Source organism: Zosterops lateralis (genome assembly GCF_965231275.1).
Source record: "Zosterops lateralis genome assembly, chromosome: 4".
Taxonomy (NCBI): domain Eukaryota; kingdom Metazoa; phylum Chordata; class Aves; order Passeriformes; family Zosteropidae; genus Zosterops; species Zosterops lateralis.
In genome coordinates, this window is record NC_139765.1 from 62,067,060 (window position 1) to 62,079,113 (window position 12,054).

Here is a 12,054-nt window from a genome sequence, read left to right on the forward strand (position 1 = left end):
CTGCATTACTACAGGAACATAAGTTACTCTGCAGTTTAGTAGACATGGGGCAATCAACATGAAGTATTTGAGTTTATGGTCTGGTCATTTGTTAATGTAGTCTTTCATAAGTAGGTATGCACATGTCTCTATATGTGCAATTTAACAGAATACCTAGAAATTCCTAACTATGAGCAGTTTCACTTGATCTCAGTAGCTGCTTTCTCAGGGGAGCAGCTCCAAGGGAAGTCTTGAAGTGTTGAGCATTTGATGCAAGGTTGCACAAAGGTCGGGGGAAGATCCTGTTCTTTTGTTTACCCATGTTGCAGTGAGAAGCCTTCCACAGTAGGATAGTTGTCTTCTGTGAGAAAGCAGGGTGCTACACTGAACACTTAGTGAATTGCACATTTGTTAATCCATTTTTAAAACGTTATTCTGTATGGTGACCCCTGTGAGCTATGTGTGTTGTCCTGGTTTGTCTAAGCTCATACTTTTAAAAATTGTGCTCTGCCCGAGAATGTAACATCTGTCTAGAGAAGCAAGGGAGTGTTGACTGATGTCGATAAGCTGTGCTTAGGAAGGCTGTGGAAGGCTTTTTCTTAATACCCCCATCTGCTCTTCTCAACAGATGCAGTCATCCCAGTGAGATACCCTACATTCACTTTCAGAGCTGAGCTTCCTCCTTTCTGCTCTGTGCTAGTTTTTCTGCATGTTTGCCTATTTGCTTAGTTTGATATATGACAGGGAAATCTGTGAGTTGGTGTCACTCAAGGGTATAAATACTCAAAATACTGGTTATTCCCTATTTCTTGTAACAGAAAACTGAGAAATAGTAACAGGGAATGACTTCTCTAAAAGTAAGCAAAGACTTCACAGAAACATCAATCCATTGAGCTAATTAAGGAGAGCAGCAAAGTACCTCTCTTTTTGGTGACAGTAATTCCTATAATTATTCTTGCTCCTCCTCATTCAATGTAACTAAAACAGTTAATGGATCTGGAGTTTAACCTGATGTACAAGTGAAAGTTTTGAACACCCCTCTGCCTGAAGCCTTCCCTGCATAGAAAATTGGGGTAACCACTGGCTATTCTGGTGTTAAATGTGAAAGTACCATTTTGTGTGTGCAGGTTTTCTTGTTGGGTTTTGTTTGGTTTGGGGGATTAATTTTTTTTTAAAGGAATTGTTTACATGAACTCTGTGGTTGTGTATGTGTCTTGGACATTTGAGTTTATATTCATTTTTCTGAGGCTTATACATACGTTTTGTTATTGGTAGCAAAAATGGCAGTGCCTTTTCAGCTACTTCTGCCTGTCTCAACTAGAAACAGCTTCTTACTGTATATGTGGAGTTTTAAAAAGCTTTGACATATGTTAGCTTCTTTAATAAGCTTTTTCTTCTGCCTGTGAGAAAAGCATATCTCAGGAAACATTCTGTTCACAAACACTTCACTTTACAAACATAGAAGGACAGGGATGCAGCTGCTGGTTTGTTTTCTGGACAAGTTAGTCTAGAGCCAACAGGCACACCCTTTCCCTTGCCAATACCCTTTAGAAAACTGAGTGCATAAATAAGAAATGTGTTCCTGAAAACTTCTGTTCTAGTGGAACTGAACTGGGAGACTTTTCCGATCTGTTGTAGGATGGAGAAGTTGGTGAGGGGGAGGAACTCCTGTAGAGTCTCACTCTGTCTGATATTTTTCTGCCTTGTGAAACTGGGATGTGGTGTGGTGCTGGGGCAAGGCCAGCAGCCTGCTCTGTTCTCAGGATGCAGTTGTTTAGGATGCATTCATTTCTAGCTTTGGTTGTTAGTATTTATGAGTAAGGGGAGCCTTTTTTGTACAATACCAATGCACTTAGTGCATTGGAACAAATACTTAAGGGAGAGATTCAGAGTTTGCATTGCACAACTGAGGGAAGTGGGGAGGAACATGACACAACCATTGAGCAGGAAATGGAGTTTATTGTTGAATACTGGGAGCCTCAGCATCTTTGGCACCAAGTTGCAGCATGGTCCCCTCCCTGAATGAGGCAATAAAATTAATGTCCATATTTGTTAAAGGCATGATGATCTATATGGTCACTCATTACTTGATGTCAAAAGGTAGGAAATTGATTCTTTACTTTTTTGAGAGGAGCTGGTAAGAGGAGTTGGATGTTTCTGGTGCTGAGGACCCCAAATGTGGATGCAAACAGGGAGGTGATTCTGCCCCTCTACTCCATACCTGTGAGACCCCACCTTGGGTACTGCATCCAGCCCTGGGGTCTCCAGCACAGGAAGGACCACTTGGAGTGAGTCCAATAGGAGGAACACAAAGATGAACAGAGGGATGAACAGGTCTCCTAAGAAGGCAGACTGAGAGAGTTGTGGTTGTTCAGCCTGGAGGAAAGAAGGCTCCAGGGACACCTTATTGTGGCCTTGTAGTACTTCAAGGAGGCTTATAAGAAAGATGGGGACAGAGTTTGTTGGCAGGGCCTGTTGCAGTAGGACAAAGTGTAATGGTTTTAAATTCAAAGATATTCAGACTAGAAAAAATGTTTTATGAGAGTGATGAAACACTGGAACAAGTTGCCCAGAGAGACTGTAGATGCCCCATCCTGGCATTCCTGACAACAGCCAAGGCCAGTTTGTCTGGGTTCTGGGTAACTTTGATCTTTTTAAAGATGTCCCTGCTCATTGCAGGGAGGTGTGGATTAAATGGCCTTTGGCAGTCCCTTCCTACACAAACTGTTCTATGATTCTATGAAAACCAAACAACTTTGATTGACTGCATTAGGAGCTTCACTTGTGTTCATTTAACTGTGAGTGGCTTTTATCTGCTAATTGAATCTTACTCCAAAAAACCCCTGATAGTTACAGCTAGTGGTCAACAGGACAATGAACTCCCTGTGCCATTTCCCTGAAAGGGCTAACACAATCCATTCATTAAGGAACAATTGAGTATTTCTGCTGGAGTACTTGTGCAATATTATATTTGACAGCGAGTTAATGGGGGCAGTTAGGGAAAAACAGTAAGAAAGATCACAATAGTTAATTTTTTTCTTCACAGGTAAAGCTCCACTTAGTAAACTGAGGAATATAATTTGATAATAGACTCTTCACAGTAGCCAACGGCAGTATGGTAACTTTTTAAGACAAGTAATAGAAATTAAAAACACAAAACTAACTAATCTAAATTTAAGTGAAGTTAGTTAACTGTTGAGGCAACATGTAGTTTCCCTTCCAAAGCAAAAATTGCTCACTGAATTCAAATGCAACTATCATATCTGAAATAGAAATTTATCAGGGAATTCCCTTTTGTTCTGTAAGACTGAAGAAGGTCAGTCTGTATCACCAGTCTCAGCAGGTAGGCTGGCAGATAGCAGACCCTATTGCCTCAGTGTGGTATGGTGCTTTGAAATGTATTACACCGATTGGGGATATTTGTTGTTCTTTTTTAAGATTGCTTTTCAAAAGAGAACTCCTGCAAGAAAAGCCATTAGGTAAAATAAGCATTAAAGTTAAGATAACACTAAGGTCCTCCTTGGTTTTGTTGGGTCTTTGGCACATGTGTGGAAATGGTATGTCAGCTCTAGACTGTTGCATGTTCTGTTTTGATTTTTAATCATACATGGTGTTTTCCTTATTTTGGCTTAGTGGCTGGGTTGAAACAGTGTTGATAGTCACTCTTGGGGTGCTGTGTTTTAAATCTGTGGTGAAAACTGCTGATGGTTGGTTGTAGCTAATGCTGCAGCTGTTGCTGAACAATGTTTGCACAGTCAGGAACTGGCAAAGGCCCACCTGTGGAAGGTTGAGTGTTTGCTTTTGTTTGACTTTTTTTTTTATCTTCTCCCACTTCTCCTTTACCTGCTGAACAATTTTGTCTTGACCCACGAGTTTTCCTGCTGTTCCTCTTTACCCTCCAGGGGCGGAGAAATGAGAGAATGGCTCTGTGGGGCTTAGCTGCCTCCCAGGGTTAACCCACAACTGTATTTTACATGTATATACATGTGTGTATGGATATATGTTTTTTATATTTATGGTCCTAAGGGGAAATTAAAGTCTTCATGCTCTACTGAGTAAATTAAACTTTCTTGTACGCAAATGGGAGATTATTTGAAAGTGGTTTAGATCAATGCATTAGGACACAAGTGTAAGATCATTCTCATTTCCTTACAATACTGTAGATTATTCTTATCTTCACTGGAGTGATTGTTCAAGTGAAGATAATTAGACTGACTGGAAAATAAATGCTTTATTATCCAATTATTCATTTAATTATTCAACATGAATAATTGGGAGGGTGTACGAGAGCTTGCTCTCTACTAAAGAAAGGTCAACTTTTGAATATTTTCTCTAGCGGATTGTTCAATGGCAAGCTGTTCAATGGCAGAATCCTCAGTCAGAAAAATCTCAAGTTGGATACACAAGATAAAAAATAATTTTGTGCATTTACAATAGAGTTTTCAAAGTGATCTTTATATTATAGCCAAAAATAGGTCATATTGTTATATGTTACTGCCAGGTGTCATTACAGATCTTTGGACCTCACAGGGCAAATATTGTGTGTATCAGCTTTACAGCCATGAGTAAAAATACCCTTTTTTCTTTTAATCAGGATGAAAATAACACAGAAAATGCTGTCAGTTCTACAGATGCTGAGAAACAGGATTCTCCTCCACCAAAGCCTCCACGGACCCGCAGGTAATTAACTGTGCTCCTGTGCTATTTTAAGCTGAAAGATGAATAAAAAGTAGAATAAAGCTACTGATACTATAAAGACTTAAGATGAATATGTTGTGTTTATAAATAGAAATATACATAATGTGAATAGAAGTCTTGTAATTGACTCTAAATATAAGCTACAGTACCTTTGGGAATTCTGTGTTTAAATATACCAACTTTGCAATTATTTTCTGTGAGTGGATAAATTTACTAGTCAGATATGTTAGATCTACTTGTGTTTTAATTCTGCTAGGTGATAGTAGCAAAACGAACTTAAAATAGCCTCAAATAATGACTGAACCCTCATTTTTGGAGACAAAACCATAATGAAACATACCCATTTATTCCAGAAAAATCTCAGACAAGTACTGTTTTTGACTAGAGTATGGCAACCAAATGCTGTTACTATTGACAAGAAGAATTGGTCTCACCAATCCTTTCATTCAGCAGAGGAAAATCTTCTCTAGCTCCTACAATGCCTAGGCATAGCTTTACAGAAGCCAAAAGTAAATCTGAACCAACAGATTCATCAGCCTAAAACGGGTACCCAACCCAAGTGTTAAGACAGTTAAAGAAGCAGCTCCTGAACCAGGTGTCCAATTCTCCCAGCTGGTTTGCAGAGAGCTTAGAGCAGCCTTTGCCAGGTGATCCTGCCTGTGTTACTTTGCCTGTAGTTAAATATAAGGTGAGCACTTGAGTTTCCTGAAGTTGTCAAATGATGTAAGAAACCACCAGCCACTTCATATTCATGCATAACATGTAGGTATAAGTAAAGTATAATTCCTTTAAAATAAAGAAAGAGATTGAAATAAGTTGGAGCTTTTTACAAACAAATTACATGGTTGATGCTATGTAGGCAATATATTTTTCTACCTTATTTGATTTGATGGTAATGTGATTGTATTCAATTATGTAGATTAAGATGATGCCAGAGGAGTCAGTTAACCCGTGTTCATGATGAGTTACAAGCTCTTAAAACTTCATCACTGAGCTTAGAAATATTATTTCTGTCCAATAGGTGATTTCCTTACTAGTGTTCCTTGAAAAAATCTTAGCCTGTATAATTTTTATATATTCATGTAATATTAACATATGTATAATTCATGTAATTCATGTTTAAGCACACATCTGTCTTATCTGCACAGCATTGTTCTTTACTTGCTGCATTAAGTTAAAATCTTTTAATCTCTCCTTAAAGCCTGGGGGGGTTTTTGGGCCTGTTTCCATAAAATCATACTTTCCCATCTGCCAGCAGGGGCAGGCAGATTGGTTTCTTAGAGGTGAATAAATGGAAGCTTTTAGCAAAGCTGTTGTCTTTCTAAAAGGGAGATTATTTTTGAAAAACAATTAATTAAACTCCTCCTGGAAGATGCTTCTGAGGAAAGACTTTATTTGCTATTAGTCACATCTGCTCAAAATACCCACTAATGAGCATGTTTTTTCTTGATGTGGGGGGTAATTATTTCAATTCTACAGCCTGATTCAGTCAGGACATAGAGCCAGGTTTTGTGTATTGTGGATGTTTTGGCATAGATGAACATCCTTTTCCTGGGGAGGATGGGAGAGCAGAATTAGTGAAACATTCTAATTTAATCCCCATATGCACAAGGAAACACTTTTAGGTTGCCAGCCAAATGTGTACTTGAGTTTTACATGCACTGTCTCTGAAGAAGTTACAAGCAAGTTGCTAAAGCTACTATTTTTGAAAAGAAATAAGGTTTTTACATTTTTTATAATCTGTTATAAATGGCTTTATAATGTGTATTTAGTAAAGCAAGCTGCATTTTTTTAGAGAAGGTTTAACATTTGCTTTGTTTTCAAAAGCAAAAAGGGCTATATAGGGACTGATAGTGCAGAGTACTTTGGGCCAGCTTGGTTTCAGGTGAACTTGCCTGAGATGATCCTGAGAGAGCAGGAGAACAGTTGGGGTTTTTTATTTGCCTCGGGATTTTTGTTTTCCATATTGTTACTGGACTAAGCCATGTTTCCTTAGACAGTAAAGTCTGTGATAGCTGTTAGTGGTTTTCTGACAGCCCCATGTCTGCAGGATGAGATGGTGACATCTCTGCAGCCCTTTCCACTGGCTCACCACTCAGGACATGGCAGAATTTTTCTCTGAAGGTCTCTGAAGAGGCTTTCTCACCATCTCTTGGTCAGTTTGTAATATTATAATTAAATCAGCTCAGTATCTTCTTTAGACTTTAGGACCTCTTTTTCTGAAAGTGCAGCTAATATGTAAACTCTCATGTCTGTGCTAAGGATGAGATGTCACTGAAGACTTTTATCATGTAAAGTAGGAAGCTTACTCAGAGAGGTATAATTAATCCTTTTAGTACTTGCTTTGGCCTGGACATGTATTAGGGAAGGAGTGATACTTGCTAGGCTGCTTTTATGTCTTCTTGGCAGTTAAAAGTATCTTTAGGATATTGTTATTATATTGGTATTAAATTGGTATTTTATTTATTTAGGTCACATGAAGCATCTAGCTGTAGTTGTTTTGCAGAGGTTTTGGAATTGCCTTCCAGTCTTTTATCACCTTGTAATGCTGTAATGTAATTAAACTCACTGTACAATATGTGAGTGCAGTCATTTAGCTTAATGTCTCTCTCCATTTGATGTCAACATAAAAAAATTCTAATATTACTCCTCGGTTATTACAGAGGTAAACAAGAACAACTCATTAGTGCATACATCAGCACCTGATCCTAGAAATTGCTTGGCTTGGCAGTTGATGATCACTTCTTGTGAAAGTCACCTTTCTTTAGAGGACTCGAGGGGATGGAAAGTCTTCATTAGTCATGTTTTAATTATGTTCAGGCTAACAAGAGGGCATAAGTAAGGTTTAACTTTGTTAGATGTAAGACTGCTAAAAAACTTAAGTTTTAAGTTTACAATTTAGGACTGTGCTTGATTTTACGTGACTGATGTGTCAGAATTCAGAGGGAGCACATTAATAACTTCTATGTATTAGTCCTTGAAATATCTGTGTACTTAGTAGTTGATTCTGAAGTTTTTGGGGAAAGAGGTGGTTTGTTTTAGTCAAGCTGTATTTTGGTTACAAAAAGTTCTTTATTTTCAAGTTCAAATGCACTTTGAAATCAAAGCATAAACTTAGAATAAACTCATAAAAAGCCAAGATGATTTAACAGCTTTTTTGTATGCAGTATAACGAAGAGCTGTGTGCTGCTGTCTGAAGGAGAAAAGGTGAAATACTGTAGCAGTTTAACTTCTCATCAGATTCTGTTTGGACTTCAGTCTAATGGTAGTAAATACCTTTCCAGTGTTATGTATTATTCTGTTTTGTTTCAAGCCCTGCAAACCATCTCTTTCTATCTCCTGCAAAGCTAAAATAAAACTCATTGATGGGTGTTCCTTCTTAGTTAACTGTCTCTAATTTTTATGCCACAATTAAAAAAAAACCAAAAAGCCTCAGTAAGTAAATTTTAAGAGATAAATTCACCAGCTGGTTCTTTTTATTAATTCATTGTACTTTTATATAAATTATTTGTAGTACATTTGCAACAGCTTCACTCACTGGACTGCAGCTTTTCTTTCATATGGATGGCAGTGATTTATTGCTGGAGTAGAATAATATGGTTATCTAGCTTCAGCCTGGTTATGTTGAGTTTAATTTTCCTATTTTAATTATGAGGGAGGAGGTAGAGCTTGGTATCTATTTTTGGTTATTCATAGCAGCTGCATTCCATGACCTTGGCATCACTCTCTTTTATTTGAAACACCCTACAGTATGCTCCATAGAATAACCATGGATTACTTAAGGCTTTTTTTCTTTTGAACACTGGCCAAATTTCATTTAAATCTGAACTCATTGTGCAGAGTTTTAGTAATACAGCTCTTTTCCATTAGGAGTAGAATGGATTGGATTTTAAAACATTCTAAAAATGTATAATATATTGCAGAGACAGCAATAAATGGCTTTTTTCATGTATACGTTTTTAGTTGAAAGCTGTGGGAAGGCTTTCTTTATTTTTTTTTACAAACTATAGTACTTTTGACAAATTGTGTGTAATTGTTATTACGAAAAATAATTTTAAAAAGTTGTTATTGCCTAATTCATGGTTTACCTGACACCTGAGAAGCCACTGGCACTAGGGCACTGCATCAGCTGCTCAGGCTTGTGTGGCAATAAAGGTGCATGAAAAATCTGCCTCAACCACCCAGGGAAATTGCATATCCAGCTGTAAATGAGGAAGTACCAAGTAGTGGCATTCCAAGATAATCAGGAGCAGTTGTATCTGAAGAGGCACTTGAAGGCTGAGTCATGACAAAGCTTTCTATTTTTTTATCACATAGTGAGATTTTGCAACCATATGTGTTTATTTAAAGGTATAATACAGGGAAGCTTGTGTCTCTTACTTGAATAGCCTGGCTTTCTTTGGTTCACTGACTCCTTTCTGTCTCAGTATCCTCTTTCATGAGCTTTCTGTTAGTTTCCTGGTATTTTAAATCAATCTGGTCCTACTGTCTCCTGTTGTTTTTAACAGTATTAGTAGTTAATTTTCAGATAATTTTCTGCCTCTGGGGGCAGAAATGTCTCTGGAGCACAGCTGTTGAAGGACATTCCCAAAGACAGCATTATGCAGCAGCCCAAAATGCCCAAGATTCACAAGACTTTTAGAAAAAACTACTACCAAACAGATTTTCTGAATGTGTTCATATCCTAATATTTCTGCTGTGTGAAAACAAACAGAAACATTATTTGCAATGCAGAATATGTGAAACAGTAATATTAAAAATGTCAGTAAAATGGAAAAAATGTTACCTATTGGGATCTAGTTCCTAATCTAATGAGAAAAAATACATAAGAGTGATATTTGGATGTCTCAGTTCCTGAGGACAGATATCCTTCAATATAAATAAGACAAAGGATGATTTTTGGCAAATGATTTCTCATTTTGTCAATGTAAGCTTTCATTTAAGAATGAAGGAGTGACATTTAACTTCAAATGTAATGGGGAACATTGTAGCAGTTCTGTTGAGATGTGTAGGAGAATGCTGTTTAACCACATTTTGGGGTGCTGATTTGTGCAGCATTTCCTGTATCATCAGTTCTATGGAGGCATCTGATGGAACTGTTGGAATACACGAGGCTCTGTTTACCAGTGGATAAACCAAAGGGTAGAGTGATTTAATGGAACAATAATTGGTGAAGAACTTAATGAATTTTGACTGGTATTGCGGACTTATAACCTTGTTCTATCTATCTAATGCTATCTATTATCTATTTAATGCTAATTTGCTGCTTTAGCTAATTGTAATGCCTAATGTTAGGTCTGTACCAGATAAGAAATTAGTTTTGCTGATTGCAAATAACTCTGGGTCAGGAAAATCAGGTCAATAAGGGAAAATCATGATTTTCAGTAGGAGGATTTAGTGGAGATTACTGATGGGCATCACTGCTGGTAAAAGGGGGCATATAAACATTTGTGCAAGTGCACTGTCTCCCTCCCCATTTGGAGCAGAGGAGAGAAATCCAAGAGGGAATTGTCCTTGTCTCTTGTCCTTAGTGTATTAAATTGGAGCAAGACTTATGTCCTCCCCCTTTCCCATCTTGTCTTTACTAATTCAGGCAAACAACTTATTCTCAAGCTTATTCAGTTTTCAACAATATCTAGAGGCAAGAGTTCCCAAATTACTTCTGTTAAATTGCTGTGATATGCTTTGCATTTCTCCTGTTTTAATGTAAAGAAAAACAGCAATATACAAGTGCAGGGAGGAGAGGAAGAGAAGGATTTTGAGGCCCAACTCTCTGTGGCAGGAGTCAGGCAGAGAATAGAAGAGATCACCCAGAACTGCAAGGGGATCTGAGGTCTTCCAGATACAAAGATACAGGAACTTGTAGGACATAATTTGGAAGCTGAGAAGTTTTCAGTACTTCAGGGGGTTTGGATTTTCACAAACTGGGAATGCAAATGGTTCTCTAGTGTGCAATCCCTTGTATAAAGATTTTAGCTTTGTAACCCATATAGCTATAGCTTGGTGCTAACAAAGTCACAAGGATGAAACACATACTGTAGCCTGTCCCAAGTCAGGTATGCTTTTATTTCTCTGCAGGACTCAGTTGTGAGACAGTCCTTGGGCTTTTTTTTTTTTTTTTTTTTTTTTTTTTTTTCCTATATGTCATGATAGTCTCAAGAATTTGCACTTGCTGAGTCCTTCTTAGGTTTGGAAGTAGGGGAGCCAAAGTAGTACCTTGATTTGCTCATTATGTGGCATGCAGACAAATAATGAGAGTCTGATGCCTTTGCCTTGTAGGCAAAGATCTTGTTGCAATTGTGTGGTCCTTTTTTATGCTGGAAGGTCTCATGAGAGCAGAGTATAGGGGCAGAGTAGAATTCCCTCCTTCCATGTGCTGGCCATGCTGCTTTGGATGCAGCCCAGGAGAGGGTTGGTTTTTGGACTGTGGTGAGCTGGTTTCTGCCCCCTGCTGGGTCATGTCCAGCCTCTCCTCCACCAGCACCCCCAAGTCCTTCTCCCCAGGGCTGCTCTTGGGTGTTCAGTCCCCAGTCTGTGTGCTGCCAGGGGTTGCCCCAAACCAAGTGCAGCACCTTGTACTTGCCTTGTTGAACCCAATGATGTTCTCATGGGCCCACCTGTGGAGCTTGTCCAGGTCCTCCTGGATTTTTAAAGAAATGGAAATAATAAAAATGCCTTCATCGGTTATGCTAAATGCTTTAGTCAACTACTTTGCATCTAGTCTGGCCATATGCTTGAAGAACTTCTCCTTTTAAGTAGCTTGAGATGAACTGCAGTTATAAGTGCTGTGGCCTTGCTAATATTATTTTGCTAATATAATTTGGATAATAAATTCTACTGGGAATATTTTTTACATTGTATGTATCTCAAGTCTGCTAAATTTGGTTTGCGACTAAGCAGAAACTATCAAATACACAAACATAAAAATACAATCCTCTTGGGCATGGACAAAAAATAAAATTGAAGGAAGATATTCAGTGTTAAGTAGGCTGTCAGGAATTTTTTTTTTTTAAGAAATCTTTCTTGGCTTTATTGAAATTTGAATTCCATATGTCAAGTTTCTCAGAGCTACTTAAGGAAAAAAGTAGTGAAATGCTGCCACAAGAGGGCCTGTCTTGCAGTGTCTTTGCAAAATGCTTCTGGGAAAGGATGTGAGCAATCTTTGAACTATTAGTGAGGATTAGTTGTGGCCTGAATGAATGTCTTTGTAATATTCTGAAAGATATTTTGAGTGTGTTGACTTAATTCTTGCCTACCCCACTATTCATATTCTGTAACCACTGTCAGTGTGCAATGGAAGCTCAGTGTGAAGTTTAATATTGGTATTACAACATTAATTACTGCAGTGGGAGATGGATAGATGTCTAAAATCTTGTC

The 12,054-nt window shown here is 38.0% G+C and overlaps 1 protein-coding gene across 2 annotated transcripts in view; it reads left to right on the forward strand.

Moving 5' to 3' along the window:
- Positions 1-12,054, forward strand: part of PTPN12 (protein tyrosine phosphatase non-receptor type 12) — a 69,391-nt gene that overhangs the window by 48,388 nt on the left and 8,949 nt on the right. For both annotated transcript variants that reach the window (XM_083860271.1, XM_083860272.1), the window contains exon 12: positions 4,574-4,659. In XM_083860271.1, the coding sequence (XP_083716397.1) occupies positions 4,574-4,659 (86 nt within the window). The remainder of the gene's footprint in view (positions 1-4,573; positions 4,660-12,054) is intronic.